This window comes from Balaenoptera musculus, chromosome 10 (genome assembly GCF_009873245.2).
Source record: "Balaenoptera musculus isolate JJ_BM4_2016_0621 chromosome 10, mBalMus1.pri.v3, whole genome shotgun sequence".
Taxonomy (NCBI): Eukaryota; Metazoa; Chordata; class Mammalia; order Artiodactyla; family Balaenopteridae; genus Balaenoptera; species Balaenoptera musculus.
Genome location: NC_045794.1, coordinates 54,341,672 through 54,357,150, shown reverse-complemented (window position 1 = coordinate 54,357,150; position 15,479 = coordinate 54,341,672). Strand labels below are relative to the sequence as shown.

General features: G+C 36.6%; 1 protein-coding gene across 1 annotated transcript in view; it reads right to left on the bottom strand.

Moving 5' to 3' along the window:
• CAND1 (cullin associated and neddylation dissociated 1) overlaps positions 1-15,479 on the bottom strand; it is a 43,280-nt gene that overhangs the window by 24,906 nt on the left and 2,895 nt on the right. Inside the window, exon 2 of the mRNA XM_036865338.1 lies at positions 2,785-2,928. Coding sequence (XP_036721233.1) covers positions 2,785-2,928 — 144 coding nt within the window. The remainder of the gene's footprint in view (positions 1-2,784; positions 2,929-15,479) is intronic.

Below are 15,479 nucleotides of genomic sequence, written 5' to 3'. Positions count from 1 at the left end.
TGATAATGTGGAAAAACTGGTACTTTCATGTAAAATGGTAAAAAATACTTTGGCAAACAATTCCACAGTTTCTTAAAACTCTAAATGGACAACAGCAATTTCACTCTTCCTAAGAAATAAAGACACATGTCCTGAAAAGGACTCACACAAGAATGTTCACTGTCTCTTTATTCACAATAGCCAAACCTAGGAAGATATCATTGTGCTATCAATGAACTACTAATCAGTAATAAAAAGTCACAAAACACTAATACATCCAACATAAAACCAATTTAAGGTGAACAATGTTGACCTTAAGTAGGGAAGTTGTGAGGTAAGGACACAATTTTATCTTTTTCAAATGGTTATCCAGTGCTTTGAAAAAAGGTCCAGCTTTTCTCATGATGCCACCAACTGCATCATGTATCGAATACTTTCCATTCCATTTTACACTACTGGTCTATTAATGCCTCACTACCTCACTGCTTTCCTTAGATAAACATAAGAGTATGTTTTCGTATCTATTAGGGCTAGCCAACACACCTCCAACTCCAGAAATTTTCAGGGAATTTTTTGTCTATCTTGAGCAAATACCCTGTCCCTCTTCTCCCTTCCACCAAAATATACTTTAGAATCAACTTGTCTAGCTTGTGGAAAAAACTTACTGATTTTTAGAATTAAGTTAGCATTAAAATAACCTGGAGAGAACTGACAACCCTGTTGAGTTATCCTATCCAAGGACCTGAGATGTCTTTCCATTGGTTACATTTTTCTGCAAGTACGTTTTTGTTATTGGTCAAGAGTAAAGTTTTTCTTCTATAAAAGAAAGTTTTTAAAAAGAAAATTGTAACCTTACCTTAAACCACGCAACACCCTCACCCAAGGTCACCAATGTAACATTTCTTGTCACATTTATTGCTAGGCATTTTGTCTTTCTGTTACTATAATAAATGGACATTTGCTTCCATATCTTCTAACTGGTTATTTGCTTATGTGAAGGCTACTTATTTTTGTTCATTAATTTTACATCCAGTTCCTTCACTGAATTCTTATTGTTTACATTATTTTTTTTCTTCCTCTGATCTATTAACATGATGGAATAAAAATATTAATAAAGCACATAATATTAAACTGTCCTTATACTCCTGGGATAAATGAACCTCACTTGGTCAAAGTATACTATACTTAATGTATTGTTGGATTTTATTTTGAACATTTAAATGAAACTGGTGTGTAGTTTTCTTTTTTAGTGTTGTATTTAGTCAGAATTTATCATCAGTATTTGGTTTAAAAAAAAGACTGCAAGGTTTTCATACTTTATGTTCTGAAATAGTTCAAAAACTATCTATACTGGAATTATCTGCTCTTTGAGGTTTCAAAGAGTTGTGTGAAAGATTTCTGGGCATGAGTTTCTTTTGGGTGATGAGTCTTTGATAAATTTTCCAATTTCTATCTATTAGGATTTTCCCTCCTCCAAGAATCAGTTCTTGGGTTTTATCACCTAATATATTACTTTTGTTAATATCTTAATTCCTTTCTTATTTTCCTGAATATACGTCATTTTCCCCCCAACCTGTTAAATTTTAAGTACAAAAGATCATCAAAAGCTCAAACGCTCAGGTTTCTAACAAGATTCATACTCAAGTGAATAAAGAAGACCTGTGTACCTCGTACCTCTCACCTCTCAATCTGGGACAAAGCCTACATTTTATTACCATTTTTAAAGGCTGCTTATTGCTCAGCACATAATTTGAACCAAACAATTTTGTTTATTAATAAGCACATGGCAAAAGAAACAAAAGATGAAAAATAATTAAGTAAAACTAGACTCATTCGCATTATTCTGCAACTTACCATTTTCTGAAGACCCGTTTGATTTTAAACTTGCTAATGTCCCAAGTTAAAGAAAGTTGTACTACATGTCTAGAAATTCTATGCTGACCAATGATTTCTCATACTTTTGCCTGTTTTTACAGCAGATATGTAAAACCTTAGCCTAAAATAAATGTAAAACCTTTATAAGAAAATCCAACAAAGGTAATAATGACAAGACTTTATTTAAATTGATACCAGATATTATATACCATACAAAATGACATAAAATTCTATACTTTAATTTTTATATGAAACCAGAAGTTATACTTACTAATAACTTACTTGTAAATTTTTAAGGGTTTCTAATATTTGGTATGCATAAATTAAATAGATGCACTAATACAATTTACCAAGAACTCAAATTCTGTACCTTTAACTAAGAATAACAGTCCAGCTGTCAAAATCACACCTAACAAGATGCCATCAATTCCCCCATACACACAAAGGTAACTGAAATTCTCAATTTTTAGGAAAGATTCTTTGTAACTATTGTATCATCAGTGTTAATTTAACTATGGTTTTAACTGTTGTTATCCTTTATCAAGTCTTATTTTTTACTTCCTTGTCATTGGTTCTTAAAACCACCCCTCCTCCCCGGAATACAGAGATGGAGAGCCTTTTAACTAATACAGAGATGGACAGGCCTTTTAACCTAGCTTAAAAACCTGGCCAAACAAGTAAGAGAACTACTCTTTCTGGAGTTTCCTACATGTATTTCATAAGAATTAAAATAACATGTCCAGCCAATACAGAAACTACATATAAGGAAATGTGTCTCATGTACCAAGTACAAATACTAAACCAAATCACCTACAAATTCTAAAGAAAAATTCCAGAAAGACATAGTACAAGACTAAGATAATTTACCAGTTATACTGAATTTTTTAACGGAAAGTGAAGGCGGTAGGAAGCAAGTAAAAAACAACTTACCATTTGACAGCTAAATTCTGTACCTCTCCATTTTTATCTTCCAGTAACTTCAAAATCATTTTCACTACCTTCCTTTCACTATCATCATCCAACTTGATGGAATCTTTCTGCAGTTCTGTCATCAAATCATTTGTAGCCATAAACCTATGAAAAAATTAAAATTTGTTGGTAATTAAAATTTTTTAAGCACTAATAAAAAAAATCACCGTTTTCAAATCCAATGCTATCATTCATATCTAAGTCCTGATCTACTCTTCTAAATAAGGTATCATGGCTAAAATTATTTTCCCCGGGTTAGTCTTGATTTCAAATTTACTGACCGGACCTTCAATGAATGCTCTTTCATTCTAATAAAGTTGACCACTGAACAACGTGGGGGTCAAGGGGGTCACCCTCCCCCCACCTCGCTAAAAATCCATGTATAACTTTACAGTCACCGTTCACATCTGCACTTCCGCATCTGCAGATTCAACTGACCACAGATCGTGTAGTACATGTAGTACGTATTTATTGAAAACATTTCCCATATAAGTGGACCCACACAGATCAAACCCATTGTTCAGGGGTCAGCTGTAATTGCATCACTGCTTTTAGGGAAAGAAAAGCTTCTCTTTACTTTTTCTTTGCATGTGATTTGAATTTTATCTAGAAGTCTTTAACTAACATTAAGAATACCTTCCTGTGTAATACTGTTGTGTTGGATTGGGGGTTACATATTACAAATCACTGGGAAAATTCCAAAATGCAAATTCTCACCTCCACCCTAACTCCCACCACCAGGATCAAATGTATTTTCAAAACGATGAAGAGGTGATTCCAAAAAGTTATTCCAACTGACATCCAGCCCCCTTTCCTTAAGAACCACTACCAAAGGACAAAGTTTTAAACTATGCGCTAGCACAGTTCTTATCAAGTCTTATTTAACTGCTTATAAAGAAAAGCATACGTTCCAGTTGGGATAATACAAGGTAAATTAAGCATGGGCCTTTTAAAAATTAACATTGTTCTCCTAATTGGAAGCCCCTCCCCATTTTATATGATGACAAAATGAAATTAAAACCACACAATATTCCAGAAAGTTAAAAAAACAAACTGAATAGAACACTAATGCAGGCACTTCTACACACAAAACATGAAAAGCACCTTAACTATTTTACTTAGATAAAATCCATTAAACAACCATACCAGTTAGGACCTCTAAGAACCCCTGAAATGTTAATCATCTGGTTGAAGAGAAAACAGAGTGATCATCAATTTAAGTAAAAAAGCATGTAATCCCAATAAAAAAAAAAAAGTTACTTTATAGTTCTGAAGAAACTATACCGGTACACAGAATCCTTCCTTTATTTACCATTTATTTATTCACTGCCTGTTATGATGCTACGAAGGCTGGACTATGAGCAAAGAACAAATAAGATAGGAGTCTCTTGACTCCTAGCCTCAGAGAGCTTATACTCTAATAAAGAAGTCTACTGATTTTCAAAAATCAATAATTAACGGTTAAACATTTTTTAAAAGTTGAAATGAGCACCAGCAAAATTAGCAATAGATAATATTTTTAAAACTCAGAAAACCTGGATTGAGATACTATGAGGTTATAAGAAGAACTTAATTGTGACCCTGAAACCAGAAAGTTCCTTCTGTTCATGTGTTAAAAGGTTTGCACTATAAATCTTATAAGGAAGTTGTTTGACCAGTTTGAAAGCTGTCTATGGAAGATTCAAAAGTCAATTTGTAAAACATCTCTTAGGCATTTACTGCTTTAGTTATGGGGCTAAGGACTGAGATGATAAATTTATACTCAGTCCCCTCCTCTTAACTTATTCATCTAACACAGCAGACAGGTAAATGGAAGAATCTCACACAAATTTTCTAAAACACTCAAGGGTGTTTGGCAATGATCACACCAAAGAACCGATAGTTTGGATCTCAAAGGATTACCAGGGCTTGCATGGGGAAAGCTGGTTCGGGATTTTAAGTGTATTTGTGTGCATGGTGGTGGTGGTGGTGAGGGGCATAATACCTCAGAGTGAAGCAATTCAGCGTGTCTGAGGCACAGGGAAATAGAAACCTAACAGGAAGATGGAAATGTAGGCTGAGGTCAAGATGGGAAAGGTTGTATATACTCATTCACTATGTACTGAGAACCTTTTATTTGTCAGGTACTGTGCTAGGTGCTATGGATACAAGGGCTGGCAAAAGCAAACACAATTGCTTCCTGCTATCTTGGAACTTACATAACAGTTGAATAGAGGCATATTGATTTTTTAAAACTACATATATGAGTACTTACATATGTAGTTATGAACTGAGATAAATGCTATGAAGGAAAGGAATGTGGCACAAAGAAAAGATAATGGGATAACAAAGTAACATGACCTAGACTGGAATGAAAGTTGTGTATCAGGGAAGACTGAGATCTTAAGCATGAAAAGGAACTGTGTGTGGGGAGTGGGGAGGTTATGGCCAAGTAGGCAGGGGCCAAAAGATTAAAGAGATTTGAAGATCTTACTAGGATTCTAGTCTTTATTCTAAAAGTGATGGGAGGATGGTTCTGAAGAACCTAGGGGCAGGACAGGAATAAAGACGCAGCCGCAGAGAATGGACTTGAGGACACGGGGTCGGGGAAAGGTAAGCTGGGATGAAGTGAGAGAGTGGCACGGACATATATACACTACCAAATGTAAAATAGATAGCTAGTGGGAAGCAGCCACACAGCACAGGGAATCAGCTCGGTGCTTTGTGACCACCTAGAGGGGTGGGATAGGGAGGGTGGGAGACGCAAGAGGGAGGGGATATGGGGATATATGTATATGTATAGCTAATTCACTTTGTTATAAAGCAGAAACTAACACACCATTGTAAAGCAATTATACTCCAATAAAGATGTTTTAAAATAAATAAATAAAAAAAAGTGATGGGAGGGACTTCCCTGGCAGTCCACTGGTTAACACTCCACGCTTCCAATGCAGGTGGAGCAGGTTCGATCCCTGGTCCGGGAACTAAGATCCACATGCCGCGCAGCGTGGCCAGACAATTTTTTAAAATTAAAAAATAATAATAATAATAAAATAAAAGTGATGGAAAGCTACTCATCTGAGGTAGAGATGGGGGGTAAATGGAATGATCAGATTTGCATTTCAGAAGTATTACTCCAGCTACACTGTGGAAAACAGTTTGAGAGAACCAAACTTCATTTAGCAGACTGTATAGAGAACAGTTAGGAGAGCTATGGGAGCAGATTAAGTGAGAAATGATGGTAGCCAGAATAAGGGTTATGACAGTAAATGGAGATGGAAAAAATGGACACACAGTCAGTTCTCATCATTAGCAGAGTAAAATTTGTTGTAACCCCCAAATCAATTCTCCAGCGCTTTCATGACATTTGCAGACATGCGAAGAACCAGGAAATATTTGAATCACCCAAAGCACACATTCCGCACACACTCCTAGCTGACACTGCACCAGGTGACACTCTGCCTATATTCCAGCTCTCATACTGTAAACAAGCATCCTCTTCTCAGTCTATCTGGTGCCACGTTTTTTGTTGTTTTTTCTTTTGCATGTTTGTGCTTTTTGTTGGTAATTGTGCTGTTTAAAATGACCCTCAAGCGTGGTGATGAAGTGCTATCTAGTGTTCCTAAATACACGAAGGCCATGATGTGTCTTCCAGAAAAAATACATGTTAGATAAGTAACTACTGCGAATAATATAATGAGAACAAACCCTATTTGAGATTTACAAGGTTAAAGTTTATAGGTCTTTGAAATGGATTAGATATGGAGATGGTAAAGGATGAGTTAGGAAAAGGACAAAGAAGTAGAAGGGAAACCACAGGACTTGGGTGTTATAGTCGGTATACATCCTGTCCAGTCTTAGTGTTATTGAATAACCACTGTCACACATTAGACGGTTCAACCACTCATCTTACAACACAGGAAGAGAGATTTAACAAGCCTGATTCAACTACAGACTATACTGAATGGCCACTCCTCTGATCCTGATCAGCAAAATCCCAGCCAAAGTGAAGACATCAACAATGTGACTTAATGCCCTGCAGACCAACTTTGTCTGCCCTTGGCCAAAAGTAAGGACTGGCGGGGGGGTGGGGGTGACCCAGCAGCCCCTACAGTCCAGGAACTGTTCTAAGGCTCATACCTGAACTTCAATGATAACATCCAAATGAATAACCCAAACAGATCTGATGCTTTCAGGGAAAGCATATTTTTTTCCTGGGCATAAACACACAGAACATCCATTTCAGGTAAGTTCACTTAGCAACATAAAATACCAAACATCCTCCTAACTAAATGAGTGACTGCTACTGCTTTACCAATTATAGCTTTTCCTCTGCTTTACTGTGCCCTCCTTATAACATTTATTAAGATGTCAAATGATAGAATTGCCCCTTTCTGACATTCACAGAAAGATAGACAAGATGAAAAGGCAGAGGGCTATGTACCAGATGAAGGAACAAGATAAAACCCCAGAAAAACAACTAAATGAAGCGGAGATAGGCAACCTGCCAGAAAAAGAATTCAGAATAATGATAGTGAAGATGATCCAGGACCTCGGAAAAACAATGGAGACAAAGATCGAGAAGATGCAAAAAATGTTTAACAAAGACCTAGAAGAATTAAAGAACAAACAAACAGATTAACAATACAATAACTGAAGTGAAAACTACACTAGAAGGAATCAATAGCAGAATAACTGAGGCAGAAGAATGGATAAGTGACCTGGAAGACAGAATGGTGGAATTCACTGCTACAGAACAGAATAAAGAAAAAAGAATGAAAAGAAATGAAGAAAACCTAAGAGACCTCTGGGACAACATTAAACGCAACAACATTCATATTGTAGGCATCCCAGAAGGAGAAGAGAGAAAGGACCAGAGAAAATATTAGAAGAGATTATAGTCGAAAACTTCCCTAACATAGGAAAGGAAATAGCCACCCAAGTCCAGGAAGCGCAGCGAGTCCCATACAGGATAAACCCAAAGAGAAACATGCCGAGACACATAGTAATCAAAGTGGCAAAAATTAAATACAAAGAAAAATTATTGAAAGCAGCAAGGGAAAAACGACAAATAACATACAAGGGAACTCCCATAAGGTTAACAGCTGATTTCTCAGCAGAAACTCTACAAGCCAGAAGGGAGTGGCATGATATACTTAGAGTGATGAAAGGGAAGAACTTACAACCAAGATTACTCTACCCGGCAAGGATCTCATTTAGATTTGATGGAGAAATCAAAAGCTTTACAGACAAGCAAAAGCTAAGAGAATTCAGCACCACCAAACCAGCTCTACAACAAATGCTAAAGGAACTTCTCTAAGTGGGAAACACAAGAGAAGAAAAGGACCTACAAAAACAAACCCAAAACAATTAGGAAAATGGTAATAGGAACATACATATCGATAATTACCTTAAACGCGAATGGATTAAATGCTCCAACCAAAACACACAGGCTCGCTAAATGGATACAAAAACAACACCCATATATATGCTGTCTACAAGAGACACACTTCAGACCTATGGACACATACAGACTGAAAATGAGGGGATGGAAAAAGATATTCCATGCAAATGGAAATCAAAAGAAAGCTGGAGTAGCTATACTCATATCAGATAAAATAGACTTTAAAATAAAGAATGTTACAAGAGACAAGGAAGGATACTACATAATGATCAAGAGATAAATCCAAGAAGAAGATATAACAATTATAAATATATATGCACCCAATATAGGAGCACCTCAATACATAAGGCAACTGCTAACAGCTATAAAAGAGGAAATTGACAGTAACACAATAATACTGGGAGACTTTAACACCTCTCCTACACCAATGGACAGATCATCCAAAATGAAAATAAATAGAAGCCTTAAACAGAAGGCTTAAATGACACAACAGACCAGATAGATTTAATTGATATTTATAGGACATTCCATCCAAAACAGCAGATTACACTTTCTTCTCAAGTGTGCACAGAACATTCTCCAGGATAGATCACATCTTGGGTCACAAATCAAGCCTCAGTAAATTTAAGAAAATTGAAATCATATCAAGCATCTTTTCTGACCACAACACTATGAGATTAGAAATGAATTACAGGGAAAAAAGCATAAAAAACACAAACACATGGAGGCTAAACAATACATTACTAAATAACCAGGAGATCACTGAAGAAATCCAAGAGGAAATCAAAAAATACCTAGAAACAAATGACAATGAACACACGATGATCCAAAACCTATGGGATGCAGCAAAAGCAGTTCTAAGAGGGAAGTTTATAGCTACACAAGCCTACCTCAAGAAACAAGAAATATCTCAAATCTAACCTTACACCTAAAGGAACTAGAGAAAGAAGAACAAACAAAACCAAAAGTTAGCAGAAGGAAAGAAATCATAAAGATCAGAGCAGAAATAAATGAAATACAAACAAAGAAAACAATAGCAAAGATCAATAAAACTAAAAGCTGGTTCTTTGAGAAGATAAACAAAATTGATAAACCATTAGCCAGACTCATCAAGAAAAAGAGGGAGAGGACTCAAATCAATAAAATCAGAAATGAAAAAGGAGAAGTTACAACAGACACCGCAGAAATACAAAGCATCCTAAGAGACTACTACAAGCAACTCTATGCTAATAAAATGGACAACCTGGAAGAAATGGACAAATTCTTAGAAAGGTATAACCTTCCAAGACTAAACCAGGAAGAAATAGAGAATATGAACAGACCAATCACAAGTAATGAAATTGAAACTGTGATTAAAAGTCTTCCAACAAACAAAAGTCCAGGACCAGATGGCTTCACAGGTGAATTCTATCAAACATTTAGAGAAGAGCTAACACCCATCCTTCTCAAACTCTTCCAAAAAATTGCAGAGGAAGGAACACTCCCAAACTCATTCTATGAGGCCACCATCACCCTGATACCAAAACCAGACAAAGACACTACAAAAAAAGAAAATTACAGACCAATATCACTGATGGATATAGATGCACAAATCCTCAACAAAATACTAGCAAGCAGAATCCAACAAAACACTAAAAGGATCATACACCATGATCAAGTGGGATTTATCCCAGGGATGCAAGGATTCTTCAATATACGCAAATCAATCAATGTGATACACCATATTAACAAATTGAAGAAGAAAAACCATATGATCATCTCAATAGATGCAGAAAAAGCTTTTGACAAAATTCAACACCCATTTATGATAAAAACTCTCCAGAAAGTGGGCACAGAGGGAACCTACCTCAACATAATAAAGGCCATATACGACAGACCCACAGTAAACATTCTCAATGGTGGAAAACTGAAAGCATTTCCTCTAAGATCAGGAATGAGACAAGGATGTCCACTCTCACCATTATTATTCAACATAGTTTTGGAAGTCCTAGCCACGGCAATCAGAGAAGAAAAAGAAATAAAAGGAATACAAATTGGAAAAGAAGTAGTAAAACTGTCACTGTTTGCAGATGACATGATACTATACATAGAGAATCCTAAAGATGCCACCAGAAAACTACTAGGGCTCATCAATGAATTTGGTAAAGTTGCAGGATACAAAATTAATGCACAGAAATCTCCTGCATTCCTATACACTAATGATGAAAAACCTGAAAGAGAAATTAAGGAAACACTCCCATTTACCATTGCAACAAAAAGAATAAAATACCTAGGAATAAACCTACCTAGGGAGACAAAAGACCTGTATGCAGAAAACTATAAGACACTGATGAAAGAAATTAAAGATGATACCAACAGATGGAGAGATATACCATGTTCTTGGATTGGAAGAATCAATATTGTGAAAATGACTATACTACCCAAAGCAATCTACAGATTCAATGCAATCCCTATCAAACTACCAATGGCATTTTTTACGGAACTAGAACAAATCATCTTAAAATTTGTATGGAGACACAAAAGACCCCGAATAGCCAAAGCAGTCTTGAAGGAATAAAACAGGGCTGGAGGAATCAGACTCCCTGACTTCAGACTATATTACAAAGCTACAGTAATCAAGACAACATGGTACTGGCACAAAAACAGAAACATAGATCAATGGAACAAGATAGAAAGTCCAGAGATAAACCCACGCACCTATGGTCAACTAATCTATGACAAAGGAGGCAAAGATATACAATGGAGAAAAGACAGTCTCTTCAATAAGTGGTGCTGGGAAAACTGGACAGCTACATGTAAATGAATGAAATTAGAACACTCCCTAACACCATATGCAAAAATAAACTCAAAATGGATTCGAGACCTAAATGTAAGACCGGACACTATAAAACTCTTAGAGGAAAACATAGGAAGAACACTCTTTGACATAAATCACAGCAATATCTTTTCTGAACCACCTCCTGGAGTCATGGAAATGAAAACAAAAATAAACAAATGGGACCTAATGAAACTTCAAAGCTTTTGCACAGCAAAGGAAACCATAAGACGAAAAGACAACCCTCAGAATGGGAGAAAATATTTGCAAACGAATCAAGGGACAAAGGATTAATCTCCAAAATATATAAACAGCTCATGCAACTCAATATTAAAGAAACAAACAACCCAATCCAAAAATGGGCAGAAGACCTAAATAGACATTTCTCCAAAGAAGACATACAGATGGCCAAGAAGCACATGAAAAGTTGCTCAACATCACTAATTATTAGAGAAATGCAAATCAAAACTACAATGAGGTATCACCTCACACCAGTTAGAATGGGCACCATCAGAAAATCTACAAACAACAAATGCTGGAGAGGGTGTGGAGAAAAGAGAACCCTCTTGGAAAAACTAAAAATAGAATTACCATATGATCCAGCAATCCCACTACTGGGCATATACCCAGAGAAAACCATAATTCAAAAAGACACATGCACCCCAATGTTCACTGCAGCACTGTTTACAATAGCCAGGTCATGGAAGCAACCTAAATGCCCATCGACAGACGAATGGATAAAGAAATTGTGGTACATATATACAATGGAATATCACTCAGCCATAAAAAGGAACGAAATTGAGTCATTTGTTGAGAAATGGATGGACCTAGAGACTGTCATACAGAGTGAAGTAAGTCAGAAAAACAAATATCATATATTAACGCATGTATGTGGAACCTAGAAAAATGGTACAGATGAACTGGTTTGCAGGGCAGAAGTTGAGACACAGATGTAGAGAACAAACGTATGGACACCAAGGGGGGAAAACCCCGGGGGGGTGGGGATGGTGGTGTGCTGAATTGGGCGATTGGGATTGACATGTATACACTGATGTGTATAAAATTGATGACTAGTAAGAACCTGCTGTATAAAAAAAAAAAGAATTGCCCATTTCTGACAACATCCAATCTAAAGCAAACCTCTGCTTCCTTCCCAAAATTACCCACAGAGGTCCTAACACCCCCTTACTAAGATATCCCATAGTATGTGTTCTCCCTCACTAAATGGTAACAAACCAAACCTGTGTGAGAGACATCTATACATATAAGAGAATATCAAGAAGAAAAAAGTGGTAAACAGTGCTTACATTACATATCATTACATACCAAATAAAAGAGCAAAGAAAACACCCACTAAATTAGTTACCTGGAGATTGTTAAGGATTTGAGGGAGAGTAATTTCAGTAAGCCTAGGTGGGCAACCTCTAAGTTTAGAGTTTATCTCATAGTCTATGGGAATTAGTGCAGAAGGCAATGATCAGCTGTGGTATTTAGGAAGAAAATTCTAATGGAAGAATTACCAAAAGATTGGATTAAAAAGAGGCCTGAGATAGACCAATTTGAGAAATACTCATCAGGGAACTAAGGTAAAGAGGAAAGGGTGACATCAAGCTTTCCAACTGGGACATTTGGTAGATGGTAATGTGACACAACAAAATAAGAATAAAAGAGGTTTAAGGTGGGAGAGGAGAAAGTTAAGATGTTAACTTTCAAACTTTTATGGGAGTCCCAGGTGGATTAACCTACAGGCAGTGCCATCTCATTCATTTATTCAAGTATTTTGGGGGTACCATCATTAGAAACTGTGCCAGGCTCTGCAAAAGGTATGAGCAAGACAGTCAGACTGCAACATACACACTTGGCAACTGAAAGTTCACTGAGGAGAGAACCTATTCATCTTTAGTAAATCCAATTAGAGAAGAGAAAATAATGGTAGAAATAGATACTTTGTACTGCACAATGAGTGGTTTCCAAAACCCTTCCCCTAACATATAAACACAATTTTACCCTTGTTTCCAACAGAAATCTAAATGCTATGGGCCAACTGCATCACCCAGTGAACCAATTATCTTTCATATATCTTGTACACACCCCACTGCTGTCTCACTTTTTCTCATTTATTCTCTTAGAGTTATGAATTAACTTGGGACAGTCTTAATATCGTTCACGTAAATAAAACTAATTTTTAGTCATCTTCTTCACAGTTTCCTCAGTGAGGTCCCTTTCTCCTCTTTTTCAGTAGTGAGCCCTAATCATTGCTGATAATGAGTGTTAGCAGTACTATACCTGTATCCCTCCCCACCAAATCACAAGTGAAATCATGTAACTTAATGCCATCAATGCACAAAGAACTTAGAAAATGCTCAGTAATCACCTTCTTAATCTCTACAAACCTATTTCTTCTGATTAAACTTACTTTTCTTCAAGCACAAGCAGTCCAGATAATGCAGTCTTTCCTGTTACATTATTGTAAGTGCCCACACAGTACTTTCAGCTATGTTATAGGATCTCTAAGCTCCCTTCCAACTCTGAAAACTGATGATTCTGTAACAGGCCTGAGATTTTTATTAGCATTTTAAACAGTTTCCAAGGGCAAATGCCTTCCAATAGTCAAAACACATAAATATATTTGGTGACATAAACCATAATCAAGCTAGGAAATTCTACAATGCAGTGAATTATTTTAACATTGTATCAAATGGTATTTTAAAAAAATAGATTGGTAGATTTTTTTTTTTTTTTTTTTTTTTATTTTGGGCTGCGTTCGGTATTTGTTGCTGCACACGGGCTTTCTCTAGTTGCAGCAAGCGGGGGCTACTCTTGGTTGTGGTGCGCGGGCTTCTCATTGTGGTGGCTTTTCTCTTGTTGCAGAGCACGGGCTCTAGGCACGCGGGCTCTAGAGCTCAGGCTCAGTAGTTGTGGCGCACAGGCTTAGTTGCTCCGTGGCATGTGGGATCGATCTTCCCGGACCAGGGCTCAAACCCATGTCCCCTGCCTTGGCAGGCGGATTCTTAACCACTGCGCCACCAGGGAAGTCCCAGATTGGTAGATTTTACAATGACTTCTTAAACTTCCCCAATCCTTACATGCTTTTTTAACTCTGGAATTAAAATCAAATTCAACTAAAACAAGTTATCTATTTAGAACCCACATGGCCAAGGCACTAAATAAAGTGGAGGATTCAGTTCAGTAAGACAAGGTCCCTACCCATTCCTACCCCACCGTGAGAGTGGTGTTTGTATTGTGTGCTTTCACACCTACCTAGAACTTCAAGACCTAGCTCAGATCACTCCTTGAACATGAATGAATCTCCTTGCTTTCATCTTCTCTGCCACTTAAGCCTGAACACTACATACTGCCCTGGGTTATTTATGTTTTTACAAATGCCTTAACCACTCAACAAGCATGCAGACAATACTGAAGGCAAGCACTATCGTCAACTTTTTGTAGTCCCTCTCAGGGAATTATTTAATCTTCTAGCACAAAATACTCCCTAAGCCTAACTTAGAGGGAACTGAAATTTAAGGTCTTACTCTTAATGTCCCCTAGTCAAAATCTTGCAGAAGTAGAATATGGTACTTTAGAGTTCATGCTCTGGGGGTATCTGGAAATCCCTGATCTACTACTGTTTAACTGGCCTTGGGCAAGCACTTAGCATCACCAGATTGAAGTTTCCTCAGCTGAAACAGAGATTGCTAGTATCCACTTTACTAAAGTTGTAAGGATCAAGTGTATAAAGTCCACAGAAAGCATTAACAATTATGTACAGAGAAATAAAAGAATGGTAAAAAATTTTTTTTTAGCTCTTGATTCCTTGGAATACTGGAATTCAGCTGGTGATGAAGCATATGAAAATAAAAGCTGGTGATGAAGCATATGAAAATAAAAGCAGAACCTTATTAGTTACCTCAACCCACTGAATATTCAGTATTAATATTTATAGGTGCAGCATTCACTTTGTTTATACACATTAAAGTTTTCATTCTGTTATCTACAGAATCACTACTTACTGGCACTAAACCATAGTATCCTACCTTCGAAGAACACAGAACACTAAAACATGAAAGAAAAAAGGACACTATATAATTTAAGTCCTACCGAAAAAAAAAAATCTTGAAAAATGTTGACATTCCAAAATTTTGAAGTCTGAATCCATTTCTTTACCTTCTTTACATTAAAAAAACTATTTAGTTATTCAGAGACCTGAAAATTTGGGCCTATAAGGGACCTTTTGTAATCACCCATGTACAAGTCTCTCGAAAGTGAATTTAATCCCAAACTAAGTAGCCTGCCCAAGATATCAGATAGTTCACAGCAAAGAATCCTACAGGACTAGAACCCATATTTGTAACTGGGAGGTCATATTCTCTTTGGATTCCACCATGAGAAAAATGTTTTTTTCTTCCTTTTAGATGTACTATCTTCTTCTCCCCTTAGCACAAGGTACAGTGGTCTGCA